At 31.6% G+C, this 21,344-nt stretch overlaps 2 protein-coding genes across 3 annotated transcripts in view; one reads left to right on the forward strand and one right to left on the reverse strand.

The window, feature by feature from the left end:
* Positions 1 to 241: 241 nt before the first annotated feature.
* Positions 242 to 21,344, reverse strand: part of LOC135958045 (uncharacterized) — a 32,201-nt gene continuing 11,098 nt past the window's right edge. The window contains exon 2 of one of the 2 annotated variants that reach the window (XM_065508909.1): positions 242 to 515. In XM_065508909.1, the coding sequence (XP_065364981.1) occupies positions 367 to 515 (149 nt within the window). In that variant the 3' untranslated portion in view covers positions 242 to 366. Of the gene's footprint in view, positions 516 to 4,768; positions 4,873 to 21,344 lie in introns of those variants that run through there. The other variant, XR_010576443.1, reaches the window with a different exon arrangement.
* Positions 11,005 to 21,129, forward strand: LOC135956561 (mucin-2-like). Its single transcript, XM_065507096.1, has 3 exons — positions 11,005 to 11,014; positions 11,098 to 12,450; positions 20,582 to 21,129. Exons 1-3 carry the CDS (start codon positions 11,005 to 11,007, stop codon positions 21,127 to 21,129), a joined length of 1,911 nt encoding a protein of 636 aa, XP_065363168.1.

Below are 21,344 nucleotides of genomic sequence, written 5' to 3' on the forward strand. Positions count from 1 at the left end.
GCCCAGTCGACCTCCAATGCCACCGCCAGCACCATCACCACCATTACCTGCTCCTTGATTATTGTAGGTGTTTATGGTGGGTGCTGTTGTGGTCGTTGTTGCTGTGGATGCCCTTGGCTGGTTGGTGGTATGTAAATTATTGTTGAAATTGTTATTGGTGGTGGCGATGTTAAGGCTGTCATCGTCTCCCACATTATAGACATTATTGACTTTAACATCATATTTATTAGTTTTTCCTGTGGTTCTTTTCGGTTCAGCTCTTATTGCTGACTTGGCTATAGAGGTGGTTTTTGCGGCTGATGCTGCTGCTGCTGTGGCCGCCACCGCCGACAAGTCCAACGTTGGTTTGACAGATATTGTAGCCAGCTATGCTGTCACATAGTATTCCCTTTGACGTTTTTGACATTTTTCGCGTGCTATATAACACAGGGCTATGGTTATCAATACAGCAATGGTAATGCCCATGCCAATGCTGACCCACATAATCTCTTCATTGATGCCAACATAAGAGCGTCCTGTAGTATCAGGTTTAAAATATACAGAAAAAAGTGAAAAGAGTAAAAAAAGAAACAAAATATACAGTATTAAATAATTTTGTAATTACATTTACATAGTATTTTTTTTGTTGTTGTCTGGTGCAACATGTGGCACTTAAATAGAGGAGTGTAATACATATTTTATATTTAACATGGCTAAATAATGTGTATTTGTATATGTGTGTATGTATGTTGAATGTATGTATGTTTATTAGACTGCTCCAAAAAATTTAATATGAGAATTTTAGATTTTTACCATTTCTAATTTTACTTAAAAACACAAATCAAGCCCTCTAAAGTTGTACAACTAGGACAGTGTTCAGGATTGAATAACTTTGGAATGCGTCATTCGATATTAACACAGGTGATGTCTTTTAAAAGAATTAAATTTGGACTCGCTGTAGAACGTCTCTTAAATAGCCAACCAATTCCCCTGATAAAACCTAGTATGTTACTCGGTTTACAGCCAGCCACACTACCGAGTTCATAAAGAATTCTGTTTCCTAGCCATTTAAATCTATCTAGTCTAGGGCAGTTGCTCATAATATGCTCTAATGTCTCTAGCTCCTATACATCCCCACACACCCTACATAAATCCTGTGTGCCATTATCCTATTTGCCTATAAAGTCCCCAATAGAGCAATGACCGGTTATCATCCCTACTAGAATCCTGAGAATATACCTATCCAACATAATCAGTGTTTTGGTTACATTTGCTTTCAGTTTGGCCAAAGGACACTTTGTAATCCGTCCAACTGCTCCAGGATTGCACAGTGGCGTGGGCGTAGCCAAGGAGTATTCGTGTTTAAGTTATTAAAATGGGACCTACATATGAACCAAGGGCGGCGCTATGGGGGCTCAAAATAGGGTACTTTCGACATGTAAAATTTTTAAACACGTGCCATTTTTTGGTTCCCATCCGATTTTAAAGATGTTCATATTTTAGAAAGGCGCTCGGCTAGGTCTTGAAAAAACATGCTTGCGTATGCTATTTATCTCTTATAATTTCCGAGTTATAGTCAATTATCTATCAATGCAAAAATAAACGATTTTAAATTTTAAAATTCAAAAAATTTTTGATTTTTGCTGTTTTTTGGGCGAAAAGGTGACTTAACTCTTTTTTATTAAAAAAAACTTTCTTTAAGAACATATAACAATTTTATATTTTTCTGTAAGGTATCTTTATGAAGAACATTTTGGTATAAAAAATGTGTTATATTTTTCGAATATGTCGGCCTTACGCCCTTCGGAAATTGACCTATTTTTTTTATCAAAATTTTAACTTTGGGCAACATGTTCTAAAATCCCAAAGCTGGGATCAGAAAACGGAAAGAAGCTTTGGAAACCTTGATGTGTCCCCTAGTTATCCCCAAAGTATTTTTCCAGCCCCGAAGGAAATGTGGACCCTATGGGCAAAATTGTAAAAATACCATTTTTGGGATTTTCGTTCCAATTTTTAGGAATTGCGGGATTTTCTTTGACCTTTTGACAAGTTTTTTTACATTTTGTTATTTCATCGAGTTTTTTTTAATAAATAAATATTTTATTACATATTTATTGAGTTTCTAAACTAAAATTTGTATCAACATTTTAATAGGATTGCAAATATTAAGACCAAATTGATCCACATTTATTCCGAACTAATTTTTTTTGATTAATAAGTTAAATTTTGGTCTTATAAAAAACTTTCAAGTCAATATTTCAATTAGTTTAAAAAATAGGCCGCATGTTTTTTCAAGACCTAGTCGGGCTACCTCATTTCCCTATATATCACAGTGCTCGGTATAAAATGACATTCCAGAGCCTTATGTGCCGCCAGACTGTCCACTTATGTATTTTGTCACTACAGACTCCTCTTTGACGTATGCCTTTATCAACTCTGTGGCTTTCCAAATCTCGAAGATCTCTGCCTGAAAGGCGCTGCACTCGTTAGAGAGTCTATATGAGCATTTGTTATCCTTATCGACCAGATAAACCCCGGCCCAATTATCCCTACTGAGGAACTGAAGTTGAAGGAATAATCAGAAATTCCAGATGAAATTATGTCCTGACCGAAGAAGACTACACAGAGAAAACAGATTCGTGATAGCAACCGAATTTGTTGCCAATCGAATGATTCGGTTGCACACATGGAATTTTTCAGTTCTAACAACAGAAAGTCAGTTGATAAAGAAGAATTTCAGTTGAGGCAACCAAACTTTCAAAATATTGTAGCCACAACTGTAAAATTCGGTCACTAAGATAGAATCATTCGATTGGCAACAAATTCGGTTGCTATCACGAATCTGTTTTCTCTGTGTAAAGAAGACTCATATAGCCTGAGTAAGTTCCTTGCTGACACACTCTCAAGATAATTCTTAATGGGTTGTAGGTTTTTGATTATATCACAGGCCGCTTGCGGTACATAACTGGCGACTCGGCTGGTTGGCCGGGCTTCACGTACGATCTCTTATGCTTTGGGTTATTGCAATGGATCCAATTTTCATCGCAAATAATGATTCGGTGTAAAAATTAATTTCTTTAATAGCGTTCAAACATAATTTCTGACATGCAAAATCGTCTTTCAAGGTATCTCGACTTCAAGTCGTATGGTACCCATTTTCCCTTTGCTGCTGAGTAGTTACCAATGATTTTGCAAGTTCTTGTTGAGTTTTACAACAATCTTCATAGAGTAATGTCTCCAATTCTTGGTCCTCACACATTTTTGACTGGCCTGGGCGATCTTTGTCTTCCTTGTCAAAATCACCACATCTGAACCGCACAAACGATCTCTCGCACGTTGAAATCGATGGAACGCATTCACCGTAAGCTTCGGTGAGCAATCGCTGTGCTTCAGAGGAAGTTTTTTTCAAATTAAAGAAGTAAAGCAAAACTTCCCGCATATAAAGCTTTGTTGGAACAGGATATAACATATAAGTTATTAAAAAGTAAGACCGCGTTCAAAAGATACGCTCTCTATTGTAAATTTCGCATTAGAGGATTAAAATATTCTACAAAAATGTTCTCCGTAACATTTTACATAAATATGCTGAACACATTTTATACCTAAAATGTAAGGATCACATGGTTTCTTATGCCGATTAACAATAAGAATTTTCCAGATTTGGGAAACTTTAACCCCCCTCAAATGAAATTCAGATGTAAACTTTCAAAACGCCGATACACGTGTCTTTTTTTTTTGTCTCCTCTATCAAAATTTATTGGCCTGACCTTGTAATTTTTTTACAGTGTTATTAATTATATAAAACATTCAATTGTTTGGTTTATCCTGATAGTTGGTCGATGTGTTTATCCTGATCCAAGGTTGAATTATAGATGGTGATATGTCCAGTTGCATGAAGTGTGTTCTTCCGTCCTCTAATTTTGGAGCACTCTAATATACATATGTATACTGTATCATCTCATATGTTAAATTAAAATGTAATTAAGCCAGTTTGCTTTAAAATTAGCATATGTTTTTTTTTAATAAATTTACGGTAATTTGTGAAACATTATAAATTCAGGCTATTTTAGTAAAATGCTGTAGATTTCCGGAAGTTTCCCCAAGTTTATATATGAAGAATTATAATGGTTGTATTATGTTTTATGTGCCGACCACTGTTATAGACAAATTAATATTTGAAAAATATTTTTTTTGATTTGGATAAATTGCTCGAAAACATTTCTTATTCATAAATAAAATCTAAGTGCCCGAGTTTCTCAATCCTTATAAAATGTATACTTAAAAACAGTGGTCGGCACTCATATCCTCCAAGGGCCGAACTTAATCTGTTATTTACTTCAAAACAACACGAATAGCTACGGAGTTCATACAAATTATCAAATAAGAAACAAAAATCCCAATCAGTAGATGATCAAATTACAACAGACCACTGGTCTGAATTTAAAAACTATATAATAATTACACTGTGCTACAACGTTATAAAAAAAAAATACTTTCATTATGATGAGTGTGGTTGAGAACTTCGTCAACCAATGTTTGTAATTAGAAAAACCTAAAATTTTTTCAAAATTTTATTTTTGTAGACTTTGTAAACTTTAATAATTTTAGCGCAGTCATTACCAATTTGATTTCATTTTCAATAATTAATTTTTATATTTTGTACCTCTTGTAGTTCAGTTTTTTTCTCTCTCTCTACACAATATTTAAGGAAAAACTCATACATACACATACAACAATGAAAGAAATTAGGTTTGTAATGAAAACAAATTGAAATGAAAAAAAAAAATACTTAAATATTTCCTTATAAATTGGCTTAAATTAAAAATTTAAGAATTTTGAACTGCCACTGCAATGAAATCATTCAATCAATCAATCTTTCAAAGAACGTACCATCTGAAAATAGATAAAGAAAAAAGAATTTGGAAAAGAAGTAGTAAAAGCTGTTTGTGTTCTTTTTTTTATTTAATTTTTTTGCAAAATTAAAAATATATAAAATAATATACATAGGTACAACATTTAATAGTGCCAGTGCCGATAAATATATTTATGTACCTACATAAGTAGATACAAAATTATAACATAATTTGAAAAATACAAAATCGTAATTAAATTAAAAGAAATAGTTTTATGAAGAAATACACATAAATTATAATTTACAAATAGAAAACTAATGAGTGGTAGTATAGGGTTAATATTTTTAGTGCATTTTGTGTTTAGCTTGTGTTTATTTAAATTAATTAGTATTAATTTATTAACTTATTTATTATTTACTTACATACATATTTATTTAAATTTTTTTAACAGTTTGGTTATGATTTTACCATAGGGCGAGATAGTCTGCCTTATTCTAGCAAACGTGCAAATCGTTTTCGACACCATAAAACCCTTCATAATTTTTAAAATAAGATTATTTTATTAGAAATTAATTGGACTTTTGATGCTCCGTCCCCAAATGCTAAAAATTTGAGTAAAATCGTGCAAGGTTTTGAGGTTGTACATTTATTTTATTTGAAGTTTAAAAATACTTTTTCTATAACATTTACCCATAGATTTTTAAATATAAAATAAACAGATTTTCGGACATCGATAATCGATTGTAATTTGATACCAAAAACAAGTAATAGAGCTATATTCGACTGTGCCTAATCTTATATACCCTTCACCAAATTATATTTCAAAATAAAAATTTTAAATATTTTTAGGTCAACAAAATTTATTTTTTTTTTTCATTTTTTGGAAAAAAAAATTTCGAATTGTTTTTTTATTTTATTTTTAATTTAAAATTTTTTTTTTAATTATAATTTTTTTTTGTTTTTTAATTTTTTAATTTTTTTTTTAATATTTAGCGAACAAAAAACTTTTGGTGAAAAAAAAATTCGGGTTAAAATATAGTTTTTCCGATTTTGATCAATTGTAGGTCCAACATATTATGGTTTTATATACAAAGGTAAAAAATTGGTCAAATAGGTTGTCCTGCTTTTTTCCTTATATCTCAGCCATTTGTGGACCCTTCTCACGAAGGTGATGGGTAAAAAAACAAAATCATAAACTCAATCCCAAATATTTTTATTCGCAAAAAAAATTTTAAATGAAATTTCAAAAAAACTACAGTAATGTACTAATTTTCGATTCTAATAATCAGTAAAGCTACATTTACAATGACTCCACTCGGCAGTAAATTGTATTGCTTTCTCTTTTGTATTTATTTATTTGATTTCAAATTTGCATATCTGTTTTTATTCCTATCCAAAGTCGAAAGTCCAGAGCCACCAGAGATGTCGGAGGAAAGTTTGTTTAAAAGCAATCGGTTATTGGACTTTCTATGAGATGTATTTTTAACTGACTATTTGAGGTCAATTATCACCCGTACATGTTAAAATAACTAATTATGTAGCTGATAAAGTGACCAGTTATGTAGCTAGTAATTTAACTGACTCCATGTAACCGTTATGTGAATCCATTGCGTTGACTATAGTTCCTGATATAGTGAAAAATAACTACACTGTCCAACAGCATTTTTGGAACAGAACAGCGACCCTATTATTCCGAAAGGGCATGTTGAGTAGATAATTTTTGGAGAACAAATTTATAGTTCAGCTGGTCTGAATTTTTTTTTTTACAGTGGGTCAAAGTTTTAATTTTTTGATTGAAGGGAGCATTATACTAAATGAATAAAATTTTGTAAACTAATGTCTGAGAGAATTCTTATTGTCAGAGTTATATTGTGGAATTTCATGGGGATTATTTTTGTGGAAGATCTTAACCCTCTATCTCCTCTCTTTAGGGGTCAATTTGACACTTTTGTTTCGAGAAAATTAAAAAAAAGTCCTTTCAAAAAGGACATTTAAGGACTAAAATATTCTACGAAAATGTTTGCGGGAAAGTATAGTTGTAAATAAAGCTCTTTACGCTTAATTAGCGAAATTACACGCCAAGGTGGCATTTTTTAAAAAAACGACAAAAACCTATTTATGATCCGAATGAACTGATATTTAAAATATAAATAGTCCTAGAGAAGATCTGCAAAAAAATATACATCACTTTTAGGTCAAGAGTTATTTAGGTTTATTTTTTTTTTAATTTTGGTCGATCTCTTTTTAGCTTTTTAGATATGTCGGGCCTACGATGGCTCAAATTTTTTTTTCACCTATATTTGCAATAAAATTTTGAATACTATAAAAACAATTTTCTAACAGTTATCTAGTCCCTATAAAAAGTTACATGTATCCAAATTTTGAACATGTAAAAATGGCCGTATTTTTTATGTTTTTTCCCCAAAAAGTCCCTATATTTATTTTTTTGTAGAAACAAAATTTCTTCGGAACTGTATACAATTTGTATATGAACCAAAAAGAGAACCTAATGCAAAAGCGTGTAAAGTAAAACTTGGCTAACTTAAGCGGAGCTAGATGCCTCCAGACCTAACCAAACTTCGACAATTAAAAAAAAAACAAATAGGTTTGAGTACAAAATTGTAAGAAGGCAAAAAACAACGATCCTCGAAAAAGCTCCATGTTTGTATAGCCCTGTATCTTATTTAAATACGTACAAAGTTATTTTACTATTGCTCGGTAAATAACTTCACAGTAGGCACTTAAAAAAAATCAGTTTTTTTAACACATTTTCGCCTATTTAGGATTTTTGCTATTTGAAAATAAAAACTTTCAAAAATGTTAATGCCACAATATTTCCAAATTTTGTTATTATATCTTTAACCGTTAAAAAAGTACATTAATTCAAATTTTATATTTTTCTTCTTTTTTTAATATTTTAATATTTTCACATTTAGTATAGAATATTTGGATCTTTAAGGCTCTATTTTTTTTAAAAGGAATTTATTGACAATCTTAAATAATATTAAAGGATACAAATTTTAAAGGACATTTTTGACATCTTTTGATCCTGACAGGTTAAAATAAAGATTAATATTTTACAACTCTTCTTGTTCTTTTGTCATACAATTTGTTATTGGGAGTATTTTTAAATAGGGCAGGAGTATTTTTAAATATTTTTTGAAAAATGTACTTCTTTGAAACTTTAAAGTCCTTTAAAAAGGACAGAGGATCACGAAATGAACAACTGAAAAAGCGGTTTTTCTCCATTTAATTTATAGTTTCATACGTATATCATCCGGTTTGTGTTTAACGATTTTTTTTTATCTTTTTGTCGTACGGTGTAATAGGTGCCACGCCCACTAATACAATACTGCCCATTTTCCAGCAAAACTCAGTATAGTGATAAGAAAATCATTTGTACGAAGTTTAAATTCTTTTACGATTATAGCTCTTCTGATATTCGAAATCAAGGATTTTCATTATATGGAAGGTGCCACGCCCACTAATACAATACCACCTATTTTCAACTATGGAGAGTCTTTGTACACTTTAAGTCAACTTACTATGTATAGACTAATTGAATTGAACTCTGTAATAATACAGGAAGACAATTTTGATATTTGCTACATACATTTTTGATACAGCGTCACTCCCTGATACTTGTTATAAAAAAATTCCTTGTAACAGAAAATAAAAGTAAGTAATAACACCACAATTAATATATAAAAATTTTTTTCTATATTTTATTGAAAAAAATACTTTTTATTTGAAGCATGTTGGTGCATAAGAGCGTAAATACCATTTTTTATAGTAATACTTATAATGAAATACCAGCAACAATTTGGTAATAACTTTTAAATTTAATCAACTACTATTACCGTATTCATTAATTAGAAGTAGTCGTTTAATGACTTATTTATTATCTGTTATATTACTGCTTAGTTTCTAATCATTACTTAACTATCAATGAATTATTCAAGTCATTAATAGTAACTTGCTTTTGTAATATTAAAGTAATGACATATGTATTTATAAGAAGTTGTACTAAGTACATATGTATTTATAAGAAGTTGTACTAAGTACATATGTACTTGGCACCAATGACATCGCCATGTTAACTCTCTCAGCTTTTTTGTGTATAGGTTTAAAATCAAAACAATTAAAACATGAAAAAACCACTCCATTCCAAGGTTTTTTGTGGAGTGAAGTGGTTAGTTTACTAACCACCATGGCGGTTGGCATTAAAAATAACTGTGATACAAATTTTTGTTTCATAAATTTTTTTTGGAAATCGAATATTTTTGACTAAATTTTCTGACGAAACAACTCTATGTTTTTATACCCTCCACCACCATAAGTGGTGAATGAGGGTATATATAAATTTGTCATTCCGTGTGTAACATTGAGAAATATTCATCTGAGACCCCACAAAGTATATATTTTCTTGATCCTTATGAAATTCTAAGTCGATTGAGCCATGTCCGTCTGTCCGTCCGTCTGTGTGTCTATGTAAAACACGCTCACGTCCAAAATACGCAAACAAAATTGGTAGACTTGCAAAAAGTATGTTTATTGTTGTCCTAAGCAGTTTGGTATTGAAAATCAGCAAAATCGGTTCAGTAGAACCAGAGCTATGAACCAAAATGTGAGACAACCTAAAAAAAATTTAAAATTTTCACATATTTTTGGTTATTTGTGAAAATATATTGCAGATAATACCATAAAACTTTACACACGCTATTTTTATAATAAAGGGACTAACTCTAGTGAAAATTATAAGAATCGGTTCATGATTTCTCATAGCCCCCATACAAATTTCTTCCCGAAATATGGTTCTATGGTCTATAAATGCCTTCAGAATTGCAGTATCCATACAAAATTCAGCAACAATAAGTTTCGTGCTAAAAGAAATCACAACACTAAATTTTTTGTGGATCGGCCTATATTTGACCATAGCCCCCATATAAAGTTCACTTCCGAAAATCACTTAAATTAGCACAAATATGTTATAAATATCGTAAATAAATACCATAAATACCAAAATCGCTATATATAATTATATGATGATCGGCCTATAATTGGCTATAGCTCAAATGTATATCAACCTAAAAAATACGTATGCAGGTGGAGGGTATTTAAGATTCGGCAAAGCCGAATATACCGTTCTAACTTGTTTTTTATTGAATGCGTGAAAGTCTCTTAAAAAAACTGATTTTTACAATTTTTTCAAATTAATATATTTATTTAACCAGAGCACCCTGACGGCAAAGTTTTGCAAAAAATCTTAAACGATGACTTCAAAAAATATAATTGTTTAGCAAAATGGCAATAAATGCCAATAAACTATGTTTTAAAGACTATAGAAAATGTGGTTAGTAAACTAACCACCAAACCGCAAAGAGTTAAAATAATGGGTTATTGTGTAATTAGTAAAGTTACAGAATTTAGCATTTTAACTCATTACTTGGTAATTAAAGTTTTTGCTGAGAAGTATTTCTTTTTTGTTATTTTAGCATTTTTTTAGTTAAAAAAGACTTTTGTTCGAATTTTTACTAAATTTTTGGTATGAGTTTTGTCTTAAGGCACTGCTACACGTTCAATATATATTGTGATATTTGGATCGCGATCCATTGTAATGGATCACTCAAAATTAGCTTATTCTGCGATTTGGATCGCGATCCATCGATACTGGATCGCGGTCAATATGTATTGTGATATTTGGATCGCGATCCATTGTAATGGATCACGCAAAATTAGGTTATTCTGCGATTTGGATCTCGATCCATCAATACAGCATGCTACACCTTCAATAAATATCGCTATACTGGATCGAGGTCAATATATATATTGAACGTGTAGCAGTGCCATTAGCATACATATGTATGTAATTTTCAAGTTTTAGTATGTCTCCTATAAAATTAACCAACTGGTTAATATGCCCTTATACACAACCACTATGCTTCATTAATATAAAACAATTTAAACATTTCCTCGAATCTAAAACAATGTCCATTGATGTGTTTTCTAATCAGTTACAAGAAAATGTGAAGTGTTTATTTAACGATCGTTATCAATCATCAGCGGGAGAAATGACTGACATATAAATGCGATCAATGTGATGCTGCAAATTACAGTTACACATCTTCTTTAATTTCGACCACAACAAAAGAAACAGTGAAGTTCTAAAACAATGAAAATTTGTAAGTGAAAATAAAATGAATTACAAAGTACAAAACTAACTACAATATTTTCTGTAATGTTTATTATGTTTTTTTGTTAAAAGACTTTTTAATTTTATTTGTGGCCTTGCTGGGTGCACAAACAACCGATGCTTTGTCAAAACGTCGTAATATTGAACCAGATTGCAGCCAATATGATGATGGCGAAACATTACCGGATAGCAATAGTTGTTCTAAATATTATTTGTGCGTTGCTGGCAAAAGTTTAAAACAACGCTGTGCTCGTGGTTTGTACTATGACGTAACGTCGGGTCTTTGCAATAGAGCCTACCTGGTTGATTGTAATCTTAATCGATTGAGTGATAACATAGATGATATTATTAACTCAAGACCAAATGTTGAATTTGATCTTCATATCGACAATGACGATGACAATGGCAATGAAGAGGAACCAATGCCACCACAGCCTGTGGCTGCTACAACGCCTTGTACACCTACAACAACGCCTTGTACAACGCCAACGACAACAACATGTACAACTACAACCTGCACTACGACAACTACAACCTGCACGACGACAACTACAACCTGTACAACGACAACTACAACCTGTACCACGACAACAACAACCTGTACAACAATAACTACAACCTGTACAACGACAACTACAACCTGTACCACGACAACAACAACCTGTACAACAACAACTACAACCTGTACGACAACAACTACAACCTGTACCACGACAACAACAACCTGTACAACAACCACTACAACCTGTACCACGACAACAACAACCTGTACAACTACAAAGACGACAACCAGCACAACTACAAAAACGACAACCTGCACAACTACAAAAACGACAACCTGTACAACTACTAAAACGACAACCTGCACAACTACTAAAACGACAACCTGTACAACTACTAAAACGACAACCTGCACAACTACAAAAACGACAACCTGTACAACTACTAAAACGACAACCTGCACAACTACAAAAACGACAACCTGTACAACTACTAAAACGACAACCTGCACAACTACTAAAACGACAACCTGTACAACTACTACAACGACAACCTGTACAACTACTAAAACGACAACCTGTACAACTACAAAAAGCACAACCACTTGTACTACCACAAAACCACCTTGCACAACAACAGTCACTTGTACTACAACAAAACCACCCTGCACTACAACAAAACCACCCTGCACAACACCTGCTGCAACAAACACCAATAAGATTGCTGTGAAAGTTTATTCGAACAGCAAGGACTGTGTCTCGTTGCCCGATAATACATATCTCGTAGATCATAGCCACTGTCGCCGTTATCATGTTTGCTTCAATAACCGTGTCAAACATGAAAGATGTCGCCATGGCAACTGGTTTGATCCGGATACACTCAGTTGTCGCCCACGCAAGGAAGTAACAAATTGTGCAGCTGGACGTAATTAAGCAAATATGTATTGTCTTAAAGTATAATCTATTACAATATGTACTAAATAAATATGTATGATGAATTATTCAAAAGGTTTAATATTTTTTTGCACTTTTTTCAGCCAAAGGACGAAGTATATTGAAATTAGTTGAAATCAGTTCATTATATCATCTAGCACCCATACAAATGATTCTCGAAAAAGAACTATAGTGATCATAAATGTCTAATTTATATAGTAGGTATCCACAAAAATTTCGCAATAAATAAGTTATATATCAAAAGAAACTACACCATCAAATTGTTGCGAATCGGTCAATAATTGAACAAAGCCCTCTTTAGAAAATCACTTTAATGATCACTTCCGGAAATCACTTTAACGAGTATAAATTTGTTAAAAATTTTGGTATCCAAATAAAACTCATGGCAAATAAGTTTCATAGGTATTCAAATCATGGCACCTAATTTTGTGACGATCGGTCCATAATAAGCTATAGCTCCCATATAAGACAAAATCATTTTTACATGAATAAATCTTTTAAAAGTACTGATGTCGAGATAAAATTTAACTCAATTTTTTGTACATACAGAATTTAAGCTACTAAATTTTTGGACAAATGGTCCTTAATAGGTCATAGCTCCGTTAGTGTGCATGCAAAAATGTCATATCTAGAGTGTCCAAAAAACCGCCAAATTTGAAAAACCGGTTTCCGGTTTAACCGAAAAAGCGTATTTTTGAAAAAACCGGTTTTGATTATTGTTCTTTAAAAAACCGGTTAAAGGGTTTCGGGTTTTGTCTTCAAAAAAACGGTTAACCGGTTTATATTAAATTTTTATTTAATATGAAAAGTCTCCTTAAATTTCTTTTTATTTGTAGAATCTTTGGAAAATTAGCATTTTTGAATTCTTAAGCCTCTACTTTTATGCAGTTATTTTCATAAATATGTTTGAATGAGCTTTAGAAAGTATATTTCATTAAAACCGGTTAACCGCCTTACTAAAACCGGTTTGTCAAAAAAACGAAAAGTTAAAAAAACTGAAACCGGTGGAGTTTACAAAGATGATAAAACCGGCTGACCGGTTTTCGATTTCGGTTTTGGATACTCTAGTCATATCGCTGAAGTAGACTTAAAGTCTTCATTATTTGTGAAATAAAACTGGTGTAAATTTTGCCAAAGCGGTGCCAAGCAAAACTGTTTATACTCATATATTCGGTGTACGGTAGTTATCATATTGTCGGGCTTGAGCATTTCGAGTAGCGGTTTTCAAACTCAACTTGTTAGAAATTTCAACCTTAACTATTATTCGCTGAACTTTCATAATGAATATATTGATATGGTCCATGAAATGTTAAACATTGGTTAAAATTTATTATGTGGCCAATATCTTTTTAATATAAAAACAAGCAAGAAAGTCGGTCAAGCCCGACCATATAATACCCTACACTAAGTAAAAGATCAAAAACATTTTTCTTTTAAAATTTCAATAATTTATATTTTTGAGTGATTTTCGGAAGTGGGCCTTATATGGGGGCTATGACCAATTATGGACCGATCACCATGAAATTAGGTCGTGTGATTTATGTCTATATGAAAGTTTACTATGTTGAATTTTATGAGTATACCAAAATTTTTAAGCGATTTATGCACGTTAAAGTGATTTTCGGAAGCGGGTCTATATGGGAGCTATGGCTAATTATGGACCGATCGTAACAAAATTTGGTGACATGAATTTTGTATATACAAAACTTATTTGGAGCTCAATTTGTGGAGATACATTTATAAATTAAACATTTATGACCGATAAAGTCCAATTTCGGAAGGACATTTGTATGGGGGCTAGGTGAAATAATGGACCAATTTCAGCCAGTTTCAATAAGCTTGGTTTTTGGGCCGAAAAAATAATATGTACCAAATTTGATTGAAATATCTTTAAAATTGCGACCTGTACTCTGCGCACAAGGTTTACATGGACAGCCAGCCAACCAGACGGACGGACGGACATCGTTTAATCGACTCAGAAAGTGATTCTAAGTCGATCGGTATACTTTAAGGTGGGTGTTAGACATCTGTTATACCCTAGACCCACTATGGTGGTCTAGGGTATAACAAGTAAGAGAGCTATATTCGGCTGTGCCGAATCTTATATACCCCTCACAAAATTATACTTCTAAATACAATTTATAAATATTTTTAGGTAATCAAAATTTTTTCCAAAGTTGCTTTTTCTTTTTTTGGAAAAAATTTTTATTCGAATTGTTATTGCAATTTTTTTTTTAAATTTGAAAAAAAAATTTTTGGTTTTTAAATTATTTTTTTTTTGGTGAAAAAAAAATTCGGGTTAAAAAATATTTTTTCCGATTTTTATCCATTATATGTCCAACTTACTATGGTCTTATATACGTCGTTGAAATATCTATCATTAGATATCCATATTGTCTATATTAATGACTTAGTAATCCAGATATAGGTCAAAAATCGAGGTTGTTCTGGATTTTTCCTCATATCTCAGTCATTTGTGAACCGATTTTGCTGATTTTAAATAGGAAACTTCTCGAAAGTATGTCTGACAGAATTTGGATGCCAAAGATATCTGGGATCTTCAGAAAATTGATGTCAACAGATAGACGGACATGGCTTAATCGACTCCGCTATCTATAAGGATGTAATTAATGAATACTCCCTATCCAAATTTGCTCTCGAAGGTAAAATAATATCTCAGTGAATTTTATAGTTAAATTTCAAATATTTTTTTTTTCATGCTAAATTGTTGGGATACTTTAAAATAAAATTCTTAATAAATGCGAAATTAATTTTAAGCTCTCTTTTTTTGTCGTGTCTTATTTCTGACTTTCTGGTTGAATTTTCCGGTTTGGTGTATTTAGGAACTTATAGTAAAATTTCAAGTACAATATTTTTGCGGAACATTTTAACCCCTTAAATCCCTGTTTTAATGGTGTTTTTGATCTTTTTTAAAAGAAGTACAAAAAAGACCCATACCTTGAGGATGTAGAGGGTTAACATATTCAAATATGTTCTCCATAACATTTTACATAAATATGCTGAACACATTTTATACCTAAACACATACACATGGTTTCTTATGCCGATTAACAATAAAAATGTGCCAGAGTTGGGAAACTTTAACCCCCCGCTCAATTGAAATTCAGATGTAAAATTTCAAAACGCCGATACACGTGTCTATTTTTTTTTGTCTCCTCTATCAAAATTTATTGGTCGGACTTTGTAATTTTTGTTTGTGTTGTACAGTGTTATTATAAGGCAATTATAAATGCTCAAGTCAATTTCGGAGGGGGACCTTGTATGGGACAGGAACAAATGTCGTCCGATTTTCGTCATACTTTGCAGTACAAATTCAAACTAATTTGTGCAAACTTTTATCAGGATTCCTGTTCCAACAGTATTCCGAGGGACATTTGAATGGTGACTAGGTGAAATCATGGACCGACTTTGCTCATTTTTAATGCCAAAGAAATCTTAACAACATAGAGTATTTGTGGAAGAGCTCCATTCGTTTGGGCTCTATAGACAGACAGACCGACATAGCTAGATCTTCTTAGAATCTTATGAGGACCCAGAATGTAGATATAATTGGTATACAAAAATTTAAAGTTCCTATAAATTTCTTTATAACAGGTATTTAGATGGAAACTAACTAAAATAATTGTTTCTCTTCCACTTAAAAACACATTATTTACTCACTCACTTATACAATTTACATCATATATAGAACTTTTTCAGTAGCATTTAAGTACTTATGTACTTTCATGTAATTTTGTTTCAGTACTTCAAAATATTTTAACTTGAGTGGAAGACTGGTAAATATTTCGGTGTTTGTTGAAGATAGCTTGAATGTGTAATATCTTAAACAAGGATATTGTAAATTAGGATAGATCTATAATTAATTTAAGTTCCCATATCTGTCATTTATTCTTACTAATTTGAAAAAAAGCACATCGATTGCTCACCAAAGCTTATGGCGAATGTGTTCCATCGGTTTCAATGTTGGAGAGATGTTTTATTCAGTTCAGAAGTTGTGATTTTGACACGGAAGACAAAAATCGCCCAGGTCAGACAAACATTTTTGAAGACCAAGAACTGGATGCATTATTTCATTAATATTGTTGTAAAACTCAAATAGAGCTTGTAAAGTGATTGGAGAATTCCCAATATACTGATGTATGATTCATGTGACCCTTGCCATTCATGGTCAAGCGTATAAAAAAAATATTAAATTCATTGAAATCTGTCCATATTTGTACAAGCTACGAGTTCAAAAATGTTTTGGAAACCAGAGGTGTTCAAACATTTCTAGAAATTAATGCCCTATTCTGCGATTCCCATGATGTAGAGCTTTTTACATCGAGGTCTCCTCATTTAGATCCTATCATATTGTCTGTCCGTCTAAACTTCGGACAGACATGTTGTTCTAAAATTGTTTCATGTTGGACCTATTTGCACATATTCAATAACATTTCTGATCAACAGAAATTTTCATTCCCCTAGGTACTTCTCACTAGACTCAATCGTATCTTCAACAGACTGACGGAAGATCGTCTAGAATTTGATTAGGACTTAGAATATATATACTTTTGTGGGTCTACGAACATTATGTCGATGTGTTACAAAACGGAATGACAAAATCAATATACCTACATATTTTTGGTGGTTGGTGTAATAAAAAGTACAATTTCATTAATAAAAGGATTTGATAAAAGAGCTATATTCGGCTGTGCCGAATCTTATATACCCTTCACCAAATTATACTTCAAAATACAAATTTTAAATATTTTTAGGTAAACAAAATTTATTTCGAATTCTTTTTTTAAATTTTTTATTTATACCCTTCACCTTAGTGAGAAGGGTATATGTATATAAGTTTGTCATTCCGTTTGTAATTTCTACATTTTTCATTTCCGACCCTATAAAGTATATATATTCTGGATCCTTATAGATAGCGGAGTCGATTAAGCCATGTCCGTCTGTCTGTCTGTTGAAATCAACTTTCCGAAGTCCGGAATTCTTCCGGCTCGGTTGCTATTCGAGAAAATCGGTCCACAAATGGATGAGATATAAGAAAAAACCAGGACAACCTCGAGTTTTGACCTATATCTGGATTACTAAGTCATTAATATAGACAATATGGATATCTCAAAGACTAGATATTTCAAAGACTTTTGCAACGGTGCACGGTGGCTCATATCTCAATTTCATCGGCCAAAAGTCCAACTTTATGTTAACTCCGATTTCAAAATGCCATTCAATAGTACACACATTGAAACTAAGGTAGCCAAATAATTAGATAAAAATATTGTCAATTGTGTGCGTGGCATGCTGTTAAAGTCAAATATTTTATGTCATTTTATAAAAAATGTGATTTTTTGTAAATATGATCAGAAGTAAATTATCATTACTCGCAAACTATTATCGATAATTGAATGATTTTTTTATTGTTATGTTGGTAGAATAATGGTCTTTAAGAACTGGTATGATTTGTCACTGTACCGTTTACACTTACTATGTTATTAAATGTTTTCACAGGTACTATAATTTAAAATTTGAATTTCAGTGGAATAAAAGTGCTTAGGGTCAAAAGGGGTTAAACAAATTTTACTACCAGGAGAAAGGCCAAAGTGTCCTCTTTAAGCCCATATATACTTGTTGACCTGTTTTGATCTGTTTTTTGAACACTTTTCTCATTTGAATGAAATTACTCCCAACTTCTTTTTCTATTTTTATTTTACATGTTCATATGACTGGCGCAAAGTACAAATTGCTATTTTGAAGATATTGCGATAAAATTTGGTACATACATTTTTTTCGGCCCGAGGACGAAGCCTATTGAAAATGACTGAAATCGGTCCATTATTTTACCTAGCACCCATACAAATTTTCTCCCGAAATTAACTATATCGATTGTAAATGGTTAATTTATATAGGTATCTACACAAATTTTGCTCTAAATAAGTTTTATATAAACTGAATCAAAGTCACCTAATTTTATGATGATCGGTCCATAATTAGTCATAGCTCCCATATAATGCCCGCTTCCAAAAATCACTTTAACGAGTATAAATCTCTTAAAAATGTTGGTATAAACACAAAATTCAACAGAAATAACTTCCATATATACGTAAATCACACGACCTGATTTCATGGCGATCGGTCCATAATTAGTCATAGCTCCCATATAAGACCCGCATCCGAAAATCATTTTAACGAAAATAAATCTCTTAAAAATGTTGGTATAAATTTAAAATTCAACAGAAATAACTTCCATATAGACATAAATCACACGACCTAATTTCATGGCGATCGGTCCATAATTAGTCATAGCTCCCACATAGGACCCGCTTCGGAAAATCAGTTTAACGAGCATAAATTTCTTAAAAATGTTAATATAAACATAAAATTCAACACAAATAACTTCCATATAGACGTAAATCACACCACCTAATTTCATGGCTATCGGTCCATAATTAGTCATAGATTCATATAATGCCCTCTTCCGAAATAAATTATAGTGTAGGGTATTATATGGTCGAGCTTGGCCGAACATACTTCCTTACTTGTTTTTATAGTAAAGCTTATGCAAAAAATTAAAAAAAACGCATTTCCATACTAAATGCTATAAAAAATTAAAAGTTCAATTTTAACGTTAAATTTCTCAACAACTGCTGAACCGATTTTAATAAAATTAAAACTGGAGACAAATTCAAGAAGTTATCTGTCCATCAAAAAAAATTTCTAAAATATCTCTATCGGTTCAAAAGTTACAGAGTTTTCGCCGATGAAAAACGAAAATGAGCCACTGTGCGGCGTATGTATATAAGACCATAGTAAGTTGGACCTACAATGGGTCAAAATCGGAAAAAATATTTTTTAACCAGAATATTTTTTTCACCAAACATTTTTTTTCGCTATACATATAAAAAAAATAAAAATTTCAAAAACAAAATTTTAATTGAAAAAAAAAAATTTTAAAAAAATTCGAAATTTTTTTTCAAAAAATTAAAAAAACAATGGAAAAAATTTTGTTTACCCAAAAATATTTAAAATTTTTATTTTGAAGGGTATAAAAGATTCGGCACAGCCGAATATAGCTCTTTTACTTGTTTTTTTTTTAACAAACACAAATAGCGAAACAACCAGAGTCTGTGGAGGGAATTGAACCAGCATCTCATGGATTGATAATCCAGCACACTATCGTAAGTTAATGTATTAATTTTGTTGTCTGACTTTAATCCTGTTGACAATAATGAAGATTTGTATGGCTTATTTCGGATTTATTTCAATTATATCATAATGTTGAGAATATGGGTGTTAGCCGGATTCAATAAAAATTTTCTTCACGGTAATTTCTTTTATCTTGTTTCCAATTCCAAATTTTAGTTTTCTGCTCTGAAAAGCTCAACTTATTCGATCATCATAGATGCATCAACGTTCCTATACAAGTTTCCTATTAGAACTGAATGGCAATACAATTTTGTGATTAGAGTTTTGATATTAAAGTTCAAAATGGAGGGTCCAAAGTTCCCTATATAGGGCTAGCCTTATTTTAATTTTACATCAAAGTACTTGTTAATTAAAAGTATTAAGTATTCGTAATTGATTTTCCTTGTAATTATGAACGCTATAAAACATAAAGTATTTTAAAACTTTTGTAAAGTTTAAAACTTTTTTTGTAACAAGAATGCTGTAGAAATATTGTACATATTATACAAATTTTAATAGAATCAAAATATTCGATTATTTCCTAATAAATTGTTTAACTAAATTTATATAATTTTCTAAACTATATTTGGAATATAAAATTCTATAAACAAAATTATATATTTTTTATTAATTATTCACGAAAAAATCACAACATAATTAATTAAGGTTATAGCTTATTCGACCATAACTTTTACAAGAATTGGTATTCATTTCTGCAGTCATTGATGGAAATAAAATAAATTGCAAAACTGTGAGATATAAAAACTTTCACTGATATAGGTCTGCCTTTCATTTCATTCTAAATTAACCACTTTACATTGTAGCGGAAAATAGATACAATGAAATTTTGTAAGTAGACAGAGATAAAATTAATAAACAAAATTTTTTAATAAAATTTCCAAATGCAGACAGTTTAGTTGTGGTTGTTTTACTACTGAACTTATCTCTCTGTAACTGTAGTGAATGCGAAGACAGTGCTGTTACCAATTTCATTGAAACTACAACACCTTCAGATGAGCCAACCGATGAACCTACTACAGTTCCAACTACAACTCCTACAACCACTCCTACAACCACTCCTACAACTACTCCTACAACCACGCCTACAACCACGCCTACAACCACTCCTACAACTACTCCTACAACCACTTCTACAACTACGACCATAAAAACAACCACAACGGATCCATGTGTTACCACAACAAAAGCTTGTACAACGGAATCATCTACAATACACCAATCCAAACGAGTTCTAACCCTAAGAAATTCATCTGATTGTTCTGCCTTAAAATCAGGAACTATTTTAGTGGATGCTAATCATTGTCGCCGCTATTATATGTGCTCTTCAGGCAGAACTAAGCATTACAGATGTCCCGCTAATAAATGGTACGATCGTCAAACCTTAACTTGTCGTTTAAGAAATGAAGTCAACAATTGTCCAGCAAATAGAAATTGATAATATTAACTGAATTGAATTATGTACACTCGCATGAAAACGTTAATAATTTTATAAAATTGTATTAAAACTCTATTTAAGTTTATAAAATCTAAGAAACTTTAAAAATATTGAAGTCCTGTCACATTTTCCAGAATTCAATAGGCATTACGAATTTTTGAAGATGCAACAAGCCAAAAGTAGGATCCCACACCCGCCCACATTTATTTTCGGAG

The sequence above is a fragment of the Calliphora vicina genome, chromosome 4, assembly GCF_958450345.1.
Source record: "Calliphora vicina chromosome 4, idCalVici1.1, whole genome shotgun sequence".
Classification (NCBI taxonomy): Eukaryota; Metazoa; Arthropoda; class Insecta; order Diptera; family Calliphoridae; genus Calliphora; species Calliphora vicina.

Coding starts and splice junctions, on each gene's coding strand:
- LOC135956561 (XM_065507096.1), top strand. Junction 12,451..20,581: donor AACAAATTGTGCAGCTGGAC/GTAATTAAGCAA, acceptor TTCCAAATGCAG/ACAGTTTAGTTGTGGTTGTT.